The sequence below is a fragment of the Astatotilapia calliptera genome, chromosome 5, assembly GCF_900246225.1.
Source record: "Astatotilapia calliptera chromosome 5, fAstCal1.2, whole genome shotgun sequence".
Lineage (NCBI taxonomy): Eukaryota > Metazoa > Chordata > Actinopteri > Cichliformes > Cichlidae > Astatotilapia > Astatotilapia calliptera.
This window is the reverse complement of record NC_039306.1, coordinates 1,093,756-1,115,241: the sequence shown is the minus strand read 5'-3', so window position 1 is coordinate 1,115,241 and position 21,486 is coordinate 1,093,756. Positions and strand designations below refer to the sequence as shown.

General features: G+C 44.6%; 1 protein-coding gene across 7 annotated transcripts in view; it reads left to right on the top strand.

Annotated features, from left to right (window-relative positions):
* The window catches only part of pcbp4 (poly(rC) binding protein 4), a 186,105-nt gene extending 165,691 nt beyond the window's left edge, over positions 1 to 20,414 (top strand). For all 7 annotated transcript variants that reach the window (XM_026166558.1, XM_026166557.1, XM_026166561.1 and 4 more), the window contains 3 exons: positions 1,428 to 1,483; positions 11,450 to 11,619; positions 17,463 to 20,414. In XM_026166558.1, the coding sequence (XP_026022343.1) occupies positions 1,428 to 1,483; positions 11,450 to 11,619; positions 17,463 to 17,904 (668 nt within the window). In that variant the 3' untranslated portion in view covers positions 17,905 to 20,414. The remainder of the gene's footprint in view (positions 1 to 1,427; positions 1,484 to 11,449; positions 11,620 to 17,462) is intronic.
* The last annotated feature ends 1,072 nt before the right edge of the window (positions 20,415 to 21,486 follow it).

Here is a 21,486-nt window from a genome sequence, read left to right as displayed (position 1 = left end):
AAACAATTCAATTCAGGAAATTGAATAATTTGTCACAGATGCGGTTTTTGTAGCAAAGGAGAGAACTCCACCTCCACCTCTTCAGAGGAGCCAATCAGGTTCTGACGTTCCTCAAGGAGGGAAAGCAGCAACTATATAAGAGGACAAGGGACCAGAGGACAGAAGTGAAAGACAGAAAAGAGGTAGGAGAAAAAAGACAAAAGGACAGAGAAGAAGAATAGAATAGAATAAAATAGCCAGTTTTTTGTCAGTGTACATGTACAACGAAGATAAAGAAAAGGAGAAAATGGAAAGAAGGAAATGAGAGAAAGAACAGAAGAACCAGAGAGGAAACAGATGGAAAACATGAGTGCGTGAGGCATGGGGAACAAGGAAAATGAAAGAGATTTAAGAATGAAAACTAAGGCAGGGAGGGAGGAAAAGATGAGAAAGGATTTAGTATTTAGTATTTATTTATTTATTGTCATTGTCAAGAACAATGAAATTGCGTTTGGGGCTTCCATACAACCCAAAAAAAAAAAGAAGAAAATAATAAATACCCCTTAAAACCCAAGTGTACATATTTAACCCAGTGTGACTCCAATGCAATAAGACAATCCTTAGCAATAATGTTCGTAGAAATTCAGACAAAGACCTGAGAAACATGACAACGTTCTATCACCTCTGGTAGCACAACAGAGGAGATAGAAAGAAAAGCGGAAGCAGCAAAAAGAACCATCGACGAGAGAGTCGTCACGTGGGGGCGACTGATTATTTCAACCCAGTCCAGGTAGAAAACTCATCAGACGTGGTTGGACGGGTGTCTCACACACTCACACTCACACACAGAGTTTCAGAGCGATCAAACCTTTCTGCAGCAAAGGACGTAAACGAGGGGAAGGTCCGGGTAAAGCGTATCAGTTTTTTGGCTCCTCGTTAGCCGGTTGGATAGAATCATCCAGGGCACAAATATATCGGTACTGCAAACCGTGGTCAGCGAGTCCTGATCGCAGGGACGATAAACTGGACAGCAGGAAGTTTTAACCCTGACAGAAACTTTCCTTCTGAAAGTAAAGTCATGAAAGCAGCAGGAAGAAAGGAGAGTATGTATGTACAGTAAGTAACGCTGACCACCCATCCTGACTCCAGCTGTGCTCACCAAATCAGAAACAGTGTTATTAAAGCGCAAACAGAGATTCCTTCATTTTCTATTAATGGGGTAAAATAAAAATATGATTTGTTGAAACGTTTTTCCTTCTTTGTTCTAGCTTTGCCCTTCTTTCAGTTTCCCTCCCACTTTGCTCTTATCAAAGTCAAACTAAGTCCCCGTTTGTGGAGGACGGTGATGAAAAAGAAGCCATTGGGGGTTTGTTGTGTTTTGATCCCTGATGATTTGGACGTTTTCTAATCATTCAAAATGAATTTTCTCTTTCTTCTCTCTCTCCCAGGAGGGATGGAGGCTAATTCCCAAACCACGTCTCAGGAGTTGCTCATTCCCAACGATGTGAGTAAGAGAGAGCTCAGCTCCAGAGGAGGCGTGTTTGCTGTTCTAAGTTTGTGAGTGAAAGTGTAGCGTGACTCCGGCCGCTAATCTCCTTCTACCTACACAAAAACACATGCCTACAGGTCAGCTCGTGCTCACTCCTACACGAGCTTCCTCCTCCTCTTCAGCGTTTCTCCTCCTCTCAGCCCACTCCGGCTTTCTGTGGTTTTGAACTGCTGATCTTATCGAGAGCAGCTCCTCCTCCTCCTTTATTGAGCTAGAACAGCAGCTTTACAGTGTGTAACGATGTTAGCGCGAACGTGATGCTGAAGTCGGTCGGTGTGTTTGCATTCCCCGTTTGTCTCTCCAAACATTCAAACTCCACGCCAACCTCCAGCCGCGGAGATGAAGCTTCGTCTGAAAAATGAAATCAATGCTGCTCCTCTGCCTCTTCATACATTTATATTTCTGCTGCTTTGTCAGATGTAAACATGCAGCTCCAAACTTTTCAGAGATTTGAGTCTGAAATTGTGCGGCTGCAGTTTTTGGTTGCTGTGAAGTGCTGCAGATAACACAGAGTGCAAATGAATGGTTTTAGTGGTTTCAGTGGGCAGATGTGTGGCACACGCTGGCTTCAGTCACAGCTTCTTCTCAGCTTTAATTAAGCTAACGAGTTGATATTTTCCCATCATTAGAAAACGTTCAGTTCAAGGTTGCGTTTAGATTTTATATCATGTTTTGTGAGTGTAATCAGCACCTGGACCTGGAGGGGTGTTGCAGTATATCATCAGCTGTGTTCTCCCACAACCCCCCCCCCCCCGACTGCTGGCCCCGCCCCCGCCCGGTTCCTCTCTGTGAGCAGCCCTGCAGAGCTCCCAGTGGCTTTTTTTCAGACACTTAACAGTTCAGTATCGTGCTCAAGGACGTGTGACGTTTGATGGACGTGTCGACTGTTTCGAGGTCAAAGCGGCGACCTTTTGTTCCTGTGACAGCTTCTGGCCACCCAGCCTCCCCCCCCCCCCCCTCAGCCTGAGCTCAGCCGTTTGATGCTTCGCCCTCTCTTTGGTTTGGCTGTGTTTACACACCATGATCCAGCTCATTAAGCTGTTTACATGCTTCTGTAATAGGACTCCATGCCCGATCATTGGCTTACAGCTGACATGTACTTTGTGTGAGTGTTCAAACTCGCATGATAAAAGGAAAATTATGACAACATAACGTGACTCACACTGAGCTGTGGAGCTCTCTCTGTGGTTAGCAGGTCAGGATTAACTTACTCAAACACAGTGTTTTAAGCACCTGGATGAAATGTCTGTCCGTCTGTCTCAGCAATGAGCTCATTAGAATTTGGTGCTCAAAGGTCAGAGTCGTCTAAGGAGCTTGCAAAGAAAAGCGTCTGGACTTGTTTGAGTTGCTTGAAGACGTTTCACCTTCATCCGAGAAGCTTCTTCAGTTCTAAGGTCAAATGGTGGAGAGTCCCAGATTTAAACCCAGTGGGAGTTTCCCCCCAAAGAGGGACAAAGGACCCCCTGATGATCCTCTACCTAATCACATGAGCCAAGATCAGAGTCTGTGACCTCAGACATTAACGTTGCTCATTTAGTCCGATCACGACAGTTTTCTGACTGCTGTTTGCATCTCTTATATTTGGTGGCACGGGTCTGTTTCTGCGACCTCACTGCCTTTTCTATGCACATCGAGGTGGGTTGCAAAGAGGCTTGCAGCTAGAGCATACCTGTAGGGAGGCTAAAGCCTCGAATGTAACCTGTTGTGGAAACTGGAGAACCAACGGCTGACTAGTTATTCCTGTTAAATCCTTTGAAGTCTGCTGCCTGAGATGAAGTTGGTGCGTCATAATGGACGTTTTCTGAAAACGTGAAGCCAGGCTGTATATTAATATTAAGCTTTTAAAATATTTGCATTGTTTTTAATCAATATTGATGTTTTATAGACCATGTGAGATTGTCCATGATTTTGGACAATCACGGTAACAATGTATGCTGAAGAGACTGAATGAACAGAAGTGATGGACGTGTCTACAGACACTTTCCTGCTACTCTCAGAGTTGTAGTGAAACTGTGAAAAATGCAACACAAACAGGAAATGGGGACATGTTGGTTTTACTTTGAAATGTCTTTATTTCCATTTTTTAACTATTAGTTTTTGGACTTTTCTACTCAAATCTGAGGACACACAAGATGTTTTTGTTCTTCCGTGACCTACGTCCCCCAGGATTGAGCCACTGCCCTTCTGATTGGTAGATGACCTGCTCTACCTCCTGACCTGCGAGCTACCTTCACTTTACTCTTGTCCACTTTACGGGTTTAAGGCTGTTGACCAGCAGCAACAAGCTGACTGTGTGTGCTCAGCATGAACGTTCATAAAAAGCACCAAACGCTGGTTTAGATGTGGTTCACTGACTATCTGCACGTACACGGTGCTAAATAGGAGAATGTGAGCGGGAGGAGCCCGAGCACAGCCAGACAGTGTGTTTTTCCCATTGACACAGTGAGAGTATATATATTCCCTCTTTCTGCCTCACTTGACTCTTCCTCCACTTTGCCTCTCTCGGCATCCATCAGCGAGTGTTAGCCAGTCATTCAGTCTGTCACACATCAGCTGCTTAGAGCTGCCGTCGGCTCTGTCTGCACACACACACACACACACACACACACACACACACACACACACACACACACACACACACACACACACACACACACACACACACACACACACACACACACACTAATATGAGGACAACAAATGTCAGGGATGATTAACAGGAAACAGGCTCTGGGTCTTCACAGTGCTTCACTTTAAATGTCTGACATCCTGTCAGCAGCTGGATCACTTTAAATAACTTTATTAACTTCAGTTTAAAAAGTGATTTTTTTTAAACAAGTGAATGCATCACTGTTCAAACGAACTCCAGTTTACATTTCCCTGCACGAATCATTCATATTCATAGTGTGCATACTGAGACGGCAACGTTCACATGGCCGGACGGACGTTTCTGGACCGTCACTAACACGTCAGCTTTTTGGAGCCATGAATGACCTGATATCTGCCAATCAGTATTCAGCAACATCCAAATGAAATCCTTGAATTTCACTCCCTGAAACTGGAGCTCAGACTTCTGAGATTGTCTCTTAGTACCGTTAACTCCACAGCAGCCATATTATTGATCAGATAATTGGATTAAAAATGCTCCAGAAGGTCCAGAGGTCCAGCTCAGGGACTCCAGTAACTGAGGGAGGCTAGCAGCTACTGCCGCCTGTGTCTGCTCTGAAGTTCAGGGTTTTAACGCAGGAGACTTTGGGCACTGACTCACTGCTGGAGCCTCGAGTGGACGTTAGAGGAACTGCAGTTTTTGGCACTAGTGCCTTGGCTCAGTTTTGCAGCTCTAGAGGTTGCTCCTTGGCCGGTGACTGAGAGGTCGAGCAAACTACAGTATAAACCTGCAGATGGCACTTCGCTCTCTCGATATTTTTGTCCTCGTCAGTGCTTCTGAAAAAGGCTGATGTGTAGCTGCTATCAGCCTGCTGTGATCTGTTTATCAAGAGAAGATCTTTAATATCTGCTTGTGAATACAAAGATGTGCCAAAGGAGCAAAGGAGCAGCAGGTTCATTCAAAGCAGTAATTATTAGTGAGGAGGGTTAAAGATGAGATGTTTCTGCACCTGGATAATAGTCTGTGATGAGGGCCGGCGTTAGTAAAGAAATGACACTATCTTTATCCATGCCTCATTGCCTAACAGGAGACTTGATTTCTCCTGAGGAATTCACACAGTCGTGTTCAGTCACACTGGCCTCTCTGTGGCTTCAGCTCGAGAAAAGAAAAACAGCAGCGCGAGGTCATTTCTTTCCCGGAAACTCTCCATCTCCATTCTGACAAGATAATCAACACCTCCGCAGGTGCCGTCACCTTCCAGGTTTAAATGAAGTCGCAGTTTCGAGGCCTCTCAGGGCCTCCATTCATGCCTTTGTGTGCCGTTAGCGTGGACAGACTCGTGCAGAGAAACGCATCAGACGTGCAGCCCCGCTCGTGTGCGTTGACGACTGGCCGGAGAGAATAAGACGCACAAAAGCACACAGCAGAGAGGAGCTTAAGACCCGGCGCATGCAAGTGTGTGATATGTTTGTGAGTCACTGAGCAGAGCCAAGCAGAGCAGCTTAATGACATCCTATAGCTCACAGTTAGCGATTTAACAACAGCAGTCTCCCCCCTCTCTCCTTCAGTAAACCTCTCCAAATTACAGGGGCAGCAGGGAATCGCCCAAAAATAGCCCTCGCCCTGTCCTCGTCCTCCCCTGCGCTTCGGCTTCAAGCTGATTTTACCCACCAGCTCTTACACAAAGCTGCTCGCTGGGGAACATGGCATCCTGTGAAAACCACACATTTCCAGAGCAACCAACCTTGGAGACGGAGCAAAAAACAAACCTCGTCTCCCCAGTCGCCCCGCGCTCATCCTTCCCGTCACGTCATTTTTATTTACATTGAAGATCAAATATGAGCAATATTTTAAGTACTTAGTTCGTGAGTTAGGTGTTATCAGTGGTTCGGGCACCGTACCAGACAGGAGGCTTTCCACTCCCCAATCATTCGACGTCTTCATTTAGTCCAGAGTTTTGGCATGAAAGAAGGAAATCCCAGGATCATCTCATTCCTGAAAATAACAGCAGGTCTTTAGCCACCAGTATACTCACCGTGCTGGTCACCTCATCACTGCCACATTCATTAAGGTTCGGCATTATGGCGCAGGTAGTATTCGCCTGAACGACAGGCATCGTCAACACTTTCACATCAAGGTTCAAGGTTCTTCATCAGTGCAGATATAAGAGGAGGAGACGTCAAAGCCACATGCAAAGAAATTGCTTTGTTTCAAGTTGAGGCGTGCGTGACCGCCAGAACCATGGTTTGCATCCACTTTGTTGTTCACTGCTTCTACCAGGAGCTGCATGAGCTGCTTGGCGGGCTGTCGGCGAGCTGAAGCATTCATGTAAATTCTCCATGTTATCCATAATGCCAGAATTCTTGGATTTACTTTTGGCATGGAAGACATGACCAAAGAGCCTCGCAGGATGAAGGCCAAGTAATGACAAACATGAAAATAACACAAACCAAACAGAAAACATAAGGTGTATTATCCAGTGTGAAAAGCTGTCTCCGAATCTGACGAGGAGGTTTATGTAATAGACACGGGCGTCTCCGTCACCTTCAGACGAGCAGATGGTCTCGAGTTTCTGGTGTGAAGAGCTAGACTTTAATCTAGACGAAGCTAAGCAGCTGGTTTTTAGGTCCAAGTCTACAAGTGCTGAAAGCTACAAAGAACAAAATGCAGTGATTTTAGTTCTTACTAAGTGAGTCATCACATCACTGAAGGCTGTCACAGAGCGTGCGAGTGTAGAAGTGTGAGCCTGGCTCCACTCGAGGTTGTTAAAAGGGGGTTTTTCCTTCCCACTGTCGCCAAGTGCTTGTTCATAACCATAGTCTGATGGTTGGGGTTTTCTCTGCATTATTGTCTTTACCTCACAGTGTAAAGCACCATAGGCCAACTATCTGGTCGTTAAGTGATGACGCGACGAATCCTACTTCCGGGCCTAAAGTAGTCTGCGTTTAATATGGCTTTTGTGTTGTTAACATGTTTAATGTTTTGTATTTTCTTCTATTTAATCTCAAAAAGCTCCTAAAACAGTCAGTGATCCCTGCTGACCTCCCTCGGCTTTTATTACCGCTAATCATTTATTTAAGCTCAGTTTTTAAAACCTTAGGATGTAACTACAGCCCAGCCCATGCAGCAGTATATGAATGACTAACCTCGTATTGTGGATGGATTATCTCAGTTGTTCTCCTGGCTGAAGTTTGGTCCTTTTACAGCATCCTGCCATGCGATTGCATTTGTTTCTGACCACCGAGAACACTCACGTTAACTTTTATCCAGTGGAAAAAAAGTTAGCTTGTTTATATTATGCTAACATAGCTGTGTCGCTAGCGATCACGTAGCACATCGTTATATACCAGCTAGCCCAACTTCAGTAACCCTACAAACGTCACTGCTGTTTAGTTTTCTGTCTTCATTTATGTTGGAAGTGATAACAGAGCTGTACGTTTTAATTTGTTTCCAAAACCCCGCAGTCAGGACATGCTATATTGTATTTAGATAGAAGCTAGCGAGCTAACTCCCTGCTAACTTCTAACTCCGTTAAATGTCATAAATTCCGTTTTCATGGATGCCTGGATGTTAAACTCAATTGTTACACCTGGTAGAGCAGAACGCTGATCATTTTATTAAAGATGAAAGACTTTAGACAGTTTTCAACTCTCAGTAATGCCACAGTGATCGTTTGATATATGGACCTGCAGCGGAGTTTAGGCCCAGACACGGCTAGTGACGTCAGACTGAACGACCGGATTGTTGTTGGTGCTATATAATCAGTGTTGAGGAGTAACGGAATACATGTACCGCCGTTACGTATTTAGAATACAAAATATGAGTAACTGTATTCCGTTACAGTTACCGTTTAAAAAGGTGGTATTCAGAATACAGTTACTTTGTTGAAATAAATGGATTACACTGCGGTACTTTCCTGTTTCATATTGTCGCGGGTCAGGACTGTTTGGGTTTTGTTTGACAGCTACGTTCTTTCGTTCCAGGCGGCAGCGTTACGGTTGCCATGGTTACAGGGCGACGCTCTCTCTCTCTTTCTGCGACTGTGTGTTTCCTGGGTGAGAGAGCGCCTTTTCGTTGTTGTTGTTGTTGTGCTAAGCTAACAGGCAGAATGCTACAAGCATAGCTTGTAGCATCATGGGCAGTGTAGTCCGTGTTGCAGGGAGAATGGACTGCCACACACGTTATGTGTCTGTGAGCGCGAGGAGGGAGAAAAAGGGGAGTGGAAAGGTACGAGTTGTCGTCGAGGAAAAACGGGAGCTGGAAGCATATAAATGTAATAATAACCACTTCAGCCAAGAAGAGTGCCTGACGAGCCCAGTTGTAAGTAAGCTATTAAGACTCAACTGTACACCGTGTTCCTGTTTTCCTCCGAAAACAACAAGTTCCGTTGGAGCCTTTCAACGCCTCTCTCTGTCTCTCGCAAGAAAAATTGACCCACACAACAAAGTAAAGCTATTTTTCGGCTATGAGCCGACAGGGACCCCGCCGTATTAGTCAGAGGTCCCTTTACTACAGTTCGGAGTCGCGGACCTTCAGTAATAGTAATAAATCACACAGCAATAGTGCATTCACGTTGTTGTAAAAAGCATGGGCAGTGTATATATTAAGTAATCCAAAGCATTCAGAATACGTTACTCTCATTGAGTAACGTAACGGAATACGTTACAGAATACATTTTGGGGCATGTATTCTGTATTCTGTAACGGAATACATTTTAAAAGTAACCTTCCCAACACTGTATATAATAAAAACTGAATTTAAGCTAAACTCAAGGGAAGCATGCTGATAACAACTGTCAGGTTAGCCAGCAAAATAAAAAAACCCTGAGCTAGAAAAAGTGCTACAGTCTCACCAATAAGAAACTTTTTGCAGTTTTTCAAAATAAAAGTGAAAATTTTCTGCGTGTCTTCATGCTGACTGATGACCCCTGATGTACGAACATATTTAACCAGTATTCAGTGAGTCTGTGCACAGACGTCTTCATCCACAGGTAGTCACGCACCTGTATGACTTTAAACTGTGTTAATACTTGTTCAGCAATCAGAGATGGAGACATTTAAAGGTTAGTGTGTGTGTACATCTTTGTTTCCCTGGATATCTGCCAGTCTGCTGGTGGTGACTCACAGGAGGACGGTAATTATTCAATGAGCACGTTTGTGAGGTCAAACAGCAGCTAAGAGGGATCTCATGCAAATGGTTGTAACCCGGTTGTCATTGGCCAGCACTTTATTTGTCAGTGTCTCTAATGCGCACGCACACAGACACACACTTAAATTATCAAAGACCTTTCTGAGAATACCTCTCTACAGTGCAGATCTACTCACTCTTTCGTGCACAGAGGAACAGAAAGAGGCCGTTACAGGGAGGCAATAAAGCAACGAATGAGATGAAGGCAAAAAGTGACTAAAGGGAAGCTCGGGGTCGTTAGTGGATTAAAGTGAGAAGCCGAGAGCAGCGATGAGTCATGCTTTAAAAAGAAGAGGATGGTGGTGGCTCAGCAGAGAGAGGAGCTTCTGTCCACATGTCAAACAGAGGGCTGCTTTAATCCGAGGCATTAAAGGAGATGCTCCTGATGGTTCATCAGTGCTTCAAGTAATAACCCAAACTTTAAATTACATAGAAATGCATCCCATATCAATTCTGCCCATTTTCAGTGAGCTGATACAAGTGATGCTTTTAAAGAATAATTGTTCCCAGTTGAGTCTGCAGCAACAACAGAGCTTATTTTTCAGACAGCATTTCTCCATTTCATAGATTGACCAGAATCGCGTCTTATGGCTTTAGCTGGTTTTGAAGATGCGCTCTGGAACGGGAGGAACACGACAGGAAACGCTCCTTCGCGTGCCGCCGTCGTTCCCGTCAAAACGAGTTCGCTGAAGTCAGGACTTCAGAAGAAACTTCCTGTCATAACAAGTCATTAACCTGAAATGACACATATACATAATCTGTAATATATGAGCAAACAATTCACTGCAGATGATAAAGTTAATCAATTATACATCTTCTGCTGTGATCAATTTCAGGTCAATCAGCTGTGCCGAGGGTTAATTGGCTCATTCTTTACCAGTTTCCACAGTGGGCATCATATTGGTGTTATGTTTTTAATTGGATGACACCAACAGCCTGCACGCTGACATTAGTCTTCATTATCTCCTTTGCATAACTTTTATATCCTCCAAATACGCCTGACCTCGTCTGCTCCTCATTTTTAGAGCTGAAAGAGAAAATATCAGCAGGAAGAACAAGTCTTTAAAATGCTTTGTCTAAAAATATTCAGAGCCAGGCTTTGGTTTGATCTTTTTTATCTGTTCCTTAAAAGGAAGCAGGTGATCTGGGATTGTCACAGGTCCGGGGAGCTTCTGTTTAATGGCTCAGAGGAACTTTATAGATACTTTACACGAGAGTTGAAGAAAGAAGTGATGGCAAAGTTTTCACAGTTGTGAAATGTGAGTCCTCTTTACTTACTGAGGGTAGCGCTCGTTGTTCATCTGTTCAGAGCTGCACTTTTACCTCCTCTGGAACAAACTTTTTATAGCCGGAAACCCCCCCGTCTGTTCCAGCCCTGACCTCTCAGTCCTTGTCTTATAATTAGGATAAACAAGTCTTGTAATTACAAAATCTTTCAGTTACCTCCCAACTTTTTTTGCCTTCTTAACTGCAAAAATGCATCAGACAGAACAGTTTCATTTCTTATAAATTTAGCTCCAGATGCATAGCTGGCACCGTGCAGACATGCTGCCACCTGACAAGCCTGCCGTCTTAAAAAAAAAATAATGAGACACATTTACTGACACAGAGGTGAGCTCAGTAACTACCTGTCTGTGGTTGCTGTGACACCTACTGTGTGACAAACCCCCGCTGAGACCAGGATAGCTCACACCGGGACCCTCGCCCAGCTCACGGCAGGCAGATGAGTCAGAGTTCACCGCCTGGTGCTGTCCCATATTATTAGACACCAGCAGATAACAAGATGGAAGGATGGAAAATAAACTGAAGGCAGAGAACGAAGGCTGGAGGTTCATGTGGGGAAGTTAGAAGGTCTACAAGCCGTGAGTTTTTTAACCCGTCACACCAGATGTAAAGGCAGACTGAGGGTCTGACAGCAAGTGCAGGGAAACAAAAAACAGACCTCAAACTGGTAAGTAAGCTGAGCTTCCAGTTACATGCTGTCAACAAGTGAGAAAATCATCACATTAAGGCTCACAGACAACCAAGTGCTTTGAAAGTCTTTGCATTTGCCACCGTCAGAGTTCACTGAAGCCACGGTCCACCTGTAAAAGCCTCTAATCCTCTCCGTGTCTCCCTCCTCACAGCTGATTGGCTCAATCATCGGCCGCCAGGGCACCAAGATAAACGAGATCCGGCAGGTATCGGGGGCTCAGATCAAGATCGGCAGTCAGATCGACAGCACCAGCGACCGCCACGTCACCATCAGCGGCACGCCGATCGCCATCAACCTGGCTCAGTATTTAATCACTTCATGGTAAGCATCCGGAGGAAGAGGCGGGTATGAGAAGCAACGAGTGCTGCAGGAGAGCACGAGGCTGTAGACAAACGCCTCACATTAGACCGCTCCTTCTTCCCCAAATCAGCACTTTGATTCGCTGCTTTATTAACAGCAGCTGTAGGTACAAGAGTCAGGCTGTTGTCACGCCACAGAGAGAGGTGTGTCATTATATACCTTAATGTTTGGTGGGTAAATGGCAAAAGGCGAGCAGCACTCTCACAGGAAGTGCAGCAGTCGAGCAAATGTAAATGAGTTTGATCCTCTCGCCAGTTAGAGCAGCGTCGCAGTGTTCTCTCCTCCTCTGCCGTGCATGCACCGTCAGGTACATCTGCAGGATGCATCACATGACAATTACTGCCTGATAAGAAAGAAATCGAGCTCTATATCGAACGCAGCGGACACGTCGGTCTCGCCTTCTCCTCGCCATTTAATCAGAAATATAAGCGACATGTGGTACGCACCGCCAGCTCGCTTTAATACAAGTAACCACCAGCATGAATATGCAAATTGGTCATTGGACTCTGGATGAAATTGATATTTGACTTACCACTCAGCCTGCCACCGACAGCGGGGAGAATAGGCAAGTGACACACACATAAATACTGACAGCTCACACACACACACACACGCACACGAGCGCGCACACACACACGCACGCACACACACACACACGCACGCACGCACACACACACACACACACACACACACGCACGGGTCAGCCTCGGTCAGTCTGAAATGTCAGGTCAGAGAAGGTGAGAGCAGCCGCTGGAGAATCCCTGACAAATTTGCTCTTTTCTATTATTTCTTTAATCGGTTACACACGGACACGGCGATCTGCCCGAGCTCATCCAATCTCCGTCCTCCTTCAGCGGGTCGCTCGCAGGTTGACGGGAAAAAGATGGAACTCAGACTCCGGCTTCTCTGTGGAGCTTTTCTTCCAACACAACCCGCACCTTTATAAGCCGTCGTCTCCCACCTGAGCAGTTCCTGCGCTTCTTTTTTGGAGTTTTCTTCTGTAGAAGAATTCTGAAGCTTTATGGTAAACCTGAGTTTCTCCAGTCTGTGGGAGAAACGCATCTTTGTGCTTTCACGGGACAGGGAGGGGGGTATGTGGAGCTCCTTGAACAGTTAACCAGGTCAGGATCACGTTCACCTCCTGCGTTTATTTAAATTGCTGCATCACATGGAAAAGCTGTAGATTGCACTGCGCGACGCGGTCACGGCGCTCCACCCTACGTCTTTGTTTTGTGCTGAACGGAGGATGATCGCTCTGATGTGAACGGGACTCGATCGCTCACGCCTTGGAGCGCGCTCCCTATGGACCTCTTATGCAATCAGAAAACCCGCCGAACATGAACCCAACGAGACACAACAAGTGTTTCCGTCCCTATGTTCAGTCAGCTGATGCTTTCAAGATGGCTGCCAGCAAATAATGAAGCCTTATTCAAATATTAACAAACGCAGAGATACAAACTTTGATGCTTACATTACAGTATATCTGAATATTGTCTTTATGAGCAGTAAAACCTTGGCAGGAGGGAGAACAAAATATTTCATATCCTCCAAGGTTCCTTAGATATGAAATGGATTCTTTAAAAAAACCAAAGTAGTTAAACTGACAGATATTGTGGAACGTCCCATAAACTAAAAGACAGTACACATGAACTCAAAAGGAGTCCAAACCGCAAAAGAAGCGCGTATTCTCGGAAAAGTGGTTGCAGGAGGTGAGCTGGCTTCAAACAAATGATGAACGCACAGAGATGTGGTGCAGAATGTGCCGTGAAAATCCCACTCTAGTGGACAAAAAGTGCCTTTTATATGTACTCAAACATGCTTCTTATCTGGTGCGTGTCTTTTATTTTGACACCTGTGGATCACTTATGTGCACCCCTGTCTATACAGATAGCCGGCTGCATCCCAGAAACATCAGCCTGTCAGACTGTGTGAATCCAGCAATATAGACATATATGTCTATATATACTGTATTTTCCGCACTATAAGGCGCACTTAAAATCCTTTAATTTTCTCAAAAATCGACAGTGTGCCTTATAATCCGGTGTGCCTTATGTATGAACTCTGGTTGTACTTACTGACCTTGAAACCGATTTTATGTGCTACACGGCGCTCAGAAATCTGTCAAAAATGTTTTAGTACGACTTTGGTAAGCTACGAAGCCGCACCGCTTGATGGATTGTTGGAGCGTTACAGAGTTAAAAACTGTCTAAATTCTTTCATCTTTAATAAAATGATCAGCGTTGCTGCTTTACCAGGTGTAACAATGAAGTTTAACATCCAGGCATCCATGAAAACAGGATTTATTACATTTAACAGAGTTAGAAGTTAGCAGGAAGTTAGCTCGCTAGCTTCCACCTAAACATGATATAGCATGTTCTGACTGAGAGATTTCTGAAACATTAAAAGGTACAGCTCTGCTATCACTTCCAACATAAATGAAGACAGAAAACTAAACAGCAGTGACGTTTGTAGGGTTACTGAAGTTGGACTAGCTGGTATATAATGATATGCTACGTGGTGGCTAGCTAACAGCTATGTTAGCATAAACACAGTAAAGCTGGAGGATGAACGCTAACTTTTTTCCACTTGATAAAAGTTAACGTGAAGGTTCCTGATGGTTGGGGACAAATGCAATCGCATGGCAGGATGCTGTAAATGGCCCAACCTTCAGTCAGGAGAACAACTGAGATAATCCATCCACAATACGAGGTTAGTCATTAATATACTGCAACAATATGGGAATAGAGCAGCCGTGAGAGAATTCAACATTAATGAATCAATGGTACAGAAGTGGAGGAAGCAAGAAGAATGAGTTTAATAAAGTTTGACTTATCTGACTGTTTTGTTTCGCTTAATGTGCCTTATGGTCTGAAAAATACGGTATATAGATATGTGAGGGTATCAGGTACGATCAGAGCTCTGCAGTAAAAAGGTGTGACAGGGGTGCATCTGTCAAATGATCTACCCTCCGATTGTTTCACTTACACAGTAGTGAAGTCACATTGAAACAATGCTTCCTGCACAGCTTGATATTGAGTCTCTGTAACGGACACGGTCACTGCCTGAGTGTGATCAACTTTAAGCTTTTAGAAAGAAAGAAAGTGTACTTTATTGGTCCCCGTGGGGAAAATCCCTCTCTGCATTTAACCCATTCACTCAGTGAAGCAGTGGGCAGCCACTGGGCGCCCGGGGAGCAGTGTGTAGGGACGGTACCTTGCTCAGGGGTACCTCAGGGTAGTTGTTCAGGGGAATCGAACCCCCGACCTTCCGATCATGGGGCCACCACTCTACCTACTGAGCTATCCCTGCCCTTTTTATAACGCTGTCAGGTTCTAATCGGGACCACACCATGAGCAACAACCTTTACAGATTGAACTTGTAATTGTACAATATCTGTCGTTGTAACCACTTCTGCAGTGAAATATGTGTAAACATGAATCAGTTTCATATGTGGGCGACGTTAGAGAATATGAAATCACTGCTTTGTTCTGCCTCCTGTGAGGCCTAGCACTACTTTTTAGGTTTCCACTGCATGACTACACTTCAAGGAAATCCAGATACAAGCCTGTGTTTAAATAACAGAGACACAACAACACACAGAATGGAAAATCCATCCAAGTAAATACAAAGACAGAATGTGTCCGTGAGCACAGACAGATTGTTTACGCCATGAGACCCGGCTGTCTTTTTTGTGGCTGGTCTTGCCGAAGCGAACACGATGCCAAACACAGTCTGAACTCCTGCAGCTGAATCTGCAGTACAAGAGGAGCTAATGTAATGTAACGGGTGTCCGCCTATTAAAAACAGCTGGAGCGTCCTAAAGCGGCAGAGGAGGCCTCTGCGTGTTAAGCAGCTGAAAGTTGTCTCACATCAAGCAAGAACAGGAAACTACAGCCGCTGCTCTCCTGAGGACGCTCAGTGTTGTTAAACGAGGAAGTGATGATGCAACTCAGAGGCAAACATGTTCCTGTCAAACTTTTCTGAATCGAGTTCAAAATGAGCAGTTCTCAGTTTAACATCGACATGTTGCCTTAACTGTAGTGTTTAAATGGGGGGCATCACCTATTGATGGAGCTGTGCATTGAAGGAAGTCTTTCAGAGGATAAGGTCTCAGTGACCTGGGAGTTTTCCTCCCGGTGACATGAACCACTGCTGACTTTCAAACAGGGAGTGTAACATAAGCCTTCAAAAGCAAACTCTTCACAGCATTCTTCGTTTAATAGTACTCGATTCCACTTCATTGCTTCGTTTAGTCGTTTAACTGAAAGTGTCACCCATACACCTTCAAGAAACTTTAGAGCAGGGGTCTCAAACTCCAGTCCTCGAGGGCCGGTGTCCTGCAACTTTTCCATGTGCCCCTGGTGCAGTACACCTGAATACAATTAGCATGCTGAAGTGGTAACCCCTAACCCTTCTCAAGTAAATGTAAGTTCGTAAGTGTTTGAAAAATGTACTCCTAAAAGTACTTTTATTGCACCGTGTTCATTCACTCATGAGCTGCTGTAACATGAATCAAATGGCTGAATTGCCACCTCAGCATGCAGTCAAGTTCTATAGAGTCTTTCTAGTGACCTACTAATTGTATTCAGGTGTGTTGCAACAGGGACACATGGAAAAGTTGCAGGACACCGGCCCTCGAGGACTGGAGTTTGAGACCCCTGCTTTAGAGTGAGCAGACGTTTTGGCCTTTGTTGGTGTTCCTGTGCACTCGGGAATGTTTAACAGTACGTTTCTAATGCCGGGAACACTCCAGCTTCATGTTTGACCTGCTGTCTGATAGTTTCATGAACACATTTACATTGTGTGTGTGAATGGGTGGACGACTGGGTGTGTAAAGCGCTTTGGGGTTCCTAGGGGGGGGACTAGTAAAAGCGCTATACAAATACAGGCCATTTACCATTTACATTTAATAACCAGTGAAATAATTGTGTTAAAAGCAGAAAAGCTACAGTTTGAATCACATTTAGAGTCTCAGCTGTGCAAATACATGCGATAACATTCAAACACAAAGACAGGAACAGTTGCCGTGCAGCGTTGCCCCAAGGCAACTACAAGAAAAACTCGAGTATTCAACATGCGAGGAAATAAAAACCTTTAAAAATACTGACACACACACACACACACACACACACACACACACTTATTTACAGTTCATGTCATTTTAAATAAGATTTTAAGTGAAAGTCCTGCCTTTGAATCATGCTTGTTAGTGATTCAAACAGCTGATTGGATTATGTTTTCAGCTGGTTGCACTGATTTAGGAAATATGAAGAGGATGCGGGGCTGCGTGCCCGCCCACCTCTCACTGTTTTATGGTGATTGATGCTAAAATGTGCAGAACATTTCTTTTAGTTAAAACATGAGGTGAGAAGCTCCCACAGAGATGAGCACAGACCCGCACAAAGGATTTCTTTCCTGTTTTTGAAGCAGCGTCCTGTCTGACGGAGCGTCCATGCTAATTTTTCTGATGGTTTTGTTCCCTCCTCCCTAAGCCCCCTCCCAAGCCATCACCCCAACTTATACAGCACACCCCCCATCTGTACAGCGAACTCCCCTACAATAATCTGTTGCAACCTCCAGCCAAACACGCCCGTCTTATGATTTGAGTTTTGTCAGATTTCCGTTTGTTCATTTTTACAGATCCTGGTTTTTTTTGTTTTTTTTCCCGTTTTTACTCTGATTTTTTTTAACATGTCTTTTATTTAACCCTCTAACCCTTCTCCATCCAAAATTCCCTCTCCTTGACCCCCTCCCCTCCTCCACCCTCCTTCCCCCCCTTCCCTCCCCTCCACCTCCCCCTCCAGTTTAGAGACCGCCAAATCCACCGCCCAGTCCTCCTCCATGCCGTCTCCCGTTGATCTGACCATGAGCTTCACCCAGCCCCCCCCCCCTGTCTCCGCCTCGTCCTCCTCCTCCTCCCCCCTGGCAGCGATGGGCGCCGCACTGCCCCATGCTCAAATCCTGGGCGCTCCCTACGCCTTCCCCCTCTCCAGCCTCCTGGGAGTGAAATCCATCCCCTACCTGGCACTCTCCACCCCTCCCGCCTCAGCAGCGGCAGCAGCGGCGGCGGCCGCAGCGGCCATCGGGGCTCCAATGCTACCAGCGTCAGTGCAGACGGCAGCGGCGACGGCAGCCGTTCCGGTTCAAGCTCACGCGGCGGCGGCCCTGGCGTCCTACACAGCCAAGATCTCATCCTCAACCAATGGAATGAAGAAGCCGGAGAGACAGAAGTTTGCGCCGTACTAAACAAAGAGGTAGCTCCTGGCCGGGTTTAGACGTTAAGGGCCGTTTTTGGTTTTTCTTTTAGCACATTACTCATTGACTTGTTTGCCTCTCCACTTCTTCCTCTTCTTCTTCTTCTTCTTTTTTCTGACTGCCTAAAAGAATCAAAGTGGGATCGTTGGAACATGAATGATGTTGAATCATCCATGGAAGGCGTGCACGGCAGCAAACAAGCTTTTCTCTTTGGCTGTGGGGTTAGTGACGTCAAAAGTTTAAAGCTTGCAGTTCAGCTAACCGTGTCTCTGCGCTGTGGTCATAACCAAACCCTAAACCAGGGGTACAGCAGGTTCGTGTCTTGGACAAGTTTTTGTTCCATCACGTCTTCACATTGCGAGCAGTTCAAAGTGTTTAGTCGGTGCCGGGTCTTTTATTTTGGACCCAGCTCTTTACCGGCTGTCCTGTGTCTGACTTCCTGCCCTCCTCATATGCTTTCTGCAGCTTGATGTGGCTTCTGTCAAGAAATAAAAAGACCTGGTGCTATTCTGAGTGATGTGGAGCAGAGACCTGCTTCTCGGACACTTGTGAACCACTCCACGGTGGATTTACTGGGATTGCAATCATTGTCCTGAGTGACCGCAAGTAGCTCTGGTTGCTACCCTGGTATTGGAACGTTGTGCAACCAGGTTGGGTGTATTCCCAGGATAAACCGATTTGACAAAGTCTTGGAAATCAAGGGGAAAAATAACAATTTTAACACAAGTTTCCTCAAACAGTGTTTCTGGGTTAAAATCATTCTGCTGTTTGTGTGGATCAGCAGCTATAGACCAAATAAACAGACCAGTGTAAAGTTAGCTGCATAACTAAAAACCACGACTGAGGGTCTTATTTACTGTCATGAAAGGATCGGGAGGACGACGGTCTCTCAGCAGATTTCGCCCAGTTTCCCCAAAGCACTGACGACTTGCATGTCAGACAGCATGTTTGTGCAATTAGACCAAAACCCACTGCCAAACATGATGTATGTGTAAGTTTGCAACCAGTGTCATGCTACCAAGGTGACAATGCACCAACAAGATCACTTTTACAAATATAACTGAGCACTATTGCAAAGGCTAACTCAACTACACCTCGAGCTAATAGGAAAAATCCCCAAAACAGAGCTGCACGCTCTCTGTAAATTCAAAAGTTTCTTATTGAATCATAAACGCTGAATAATTAACTCAGAACCTGCTGAGGGACTCTGACAGACTGCAGCAGCTCCAGTCACGGCTTTCAGAAATCAAATAAAGGAGGATTTCTGATTTTCATGCAGATATCCGTCTCAACTCCACAGAGTGGGAAATAAATTAAAGAAAAACAAATACAGGATGACGAATAACACTCTTCACCTTGCTTCTTTAACCTTTTTATATACCCAACAGCTTTTTCTTTCTTTGAGTAGCACTTTTAAAAACAAAGTTTCAGAACCTTTGAACACCTCAAAGCGAGGCATGTAGGACCAGAATGAAAAACACCAAAAGCAAAATAGGACAATCCTGTACAGCAGCTCTCTAAGGCTGATGGCTCACCACGTACAAACGACTCAGGGTCAATGGCTCCTCAATACTTCACCTGTCACTCAAACACAGACACAGCTGGAAAAAGTTCAGGAAAAATTTTTTGCTATACAGTCAGACAAACCTATGGATGCTTTAATGTCTCTGTCCCAGCCCGGATCCCGGACAAGCCCCCAAACGTTAGTTTTCCCAGTGGATGGAGGACAGTTGTTATTTCAATAGAAAACCAAGCAAAGATGAAAGAACAGTGCAAACTTTAAATTCATCCACTGATTGTTTGTGGGCACCACTGCAGAAGCAGAACTTTTACTTCAGATACTTTGGATGTGATAATACTTTATGGATTTTGAAAGCGAGACTCTTACTTGGCTCGTCGTTATTCCACATCCAACCACATAAAAACAGCTTTAAGGATGTTCCAGTCTACTCCTTGATGTGGAAGTGTTCTTCTTCTTGTTAAATAATTTGAGACATTAACAGAAATTCATCTATTTGTCTGATTTTTAAAATTAAAAGTCAGGATCAGCAGGTCTGAGTCATCATTTTCCAACAATCCCACTTCTAAAAGTCCACCCCGACTTTATTTTTCCTCGCGTCTTTTTGCAGCTCGGCCCTTTTCCGAGTTCAGAGGGTTGGTGGGTGTTTGCAGCCCCTGATATTTAAGGTCATTTGGGCCACAAAGCCTGTAAAAGCCATAGAGACTATTCTGCTTTCCCCTCCTAGTCTGTGTCCTGCTCTTTTTGTCCCCTGCTCTTCGTCCTATTGTATACTCGCATATTTATTAACTATTGTGGAATATTCCCTCAGAGTTTATAATCACTGGTCACTAACACTGAGCTGAAAACTCTGCTTTTGTATACGATGATGTCGACTTGTAAATGACTATTTTGCGTTTGCTTCCTGTCTGGTTTTCCTTCAGTATTTGTTGTGTAGTTTTTTTTTAAAGACATACAACAGATAAAAGGGTTCTTTTTTTGTTTTTTGCATATGTTCTCTTTCAAAATGTGTTGTTTAAATTATTTTTTAACTTATTGAGAGGAGTATTACAGTTTTAGAAGAGTTCATTTCCCAACATGGCTGCAGGTAAAGACTGTAAAACTGTATTTTAGTTTCTGTATGTTCTGTATGTAGAGTGAACAAAACTGATTATTTTCTTTTTGGGGGATAAAAAAATATCACTGTACCATTATTGCTAATAACCAGGTGTTTTGTTAGAAGAGTAGTGTTTTCACTTGTGAGCTCCAACTGGCCATTTTATGTCTCTCTCTCTCACACACACACACACACACACACACACACACACACACACACACACACACACACACACACACACACACTTTCTAACTGGGATATCTGTTTATAAATGTCTGCCCTGCTTCTCACCTTTCAGCATCCACAGAACTAGAATAAAAGAACTGTTTTTTAAAATGGGAAATCTTTGAACGTGTACAGTGAGGAGCTTTGGAAAAGCCAGTTTCTGATAGCCACACGTTTGAAGTCATTACTGGGTGAGTACCACAGATCGATAACCCTGGCGGCTCTAAGCATATATCGGGGACACGCTCTGATAAGGAGGCCAAAATCCAGCTCGGCACCAGGAGTCGATCCATCCGTCAGAAAGTACCGAGTCAACATTTTGTCACATGCAGTTGAGTTTTAAGTGGACCTGTTGTGCACTTTTGCTCATCTCCTGTTCCTGTGGTGGATGCTCATATAAAACATGACCAGAGTCTCTAATGATGAGCTCAGTGTGAGTACAACTGTATCTAATCCCTGTGGGCCAAAAGCTCAGGCTCAGAGTGCTCTGAACACTCTTGGCTCTCTGTGATGTCATTTAGAGTCGATGTCCCTAATGTAGTCATTTCACAGTAACTGTCTGTGAACCAATTAGAAGAAAGATGGCTTGAAGGTAGACAACAGAGCAGCGTTTTTATTCTTGGACTCTGCCAGACTAGCTTTGCATGATTCAAAGTTCAAAATAATCCTGGTTTACTTCATACTTGGTGCATCACCCAGGGCTGGACTGGGACAAAAAATTATAGGAAAACCC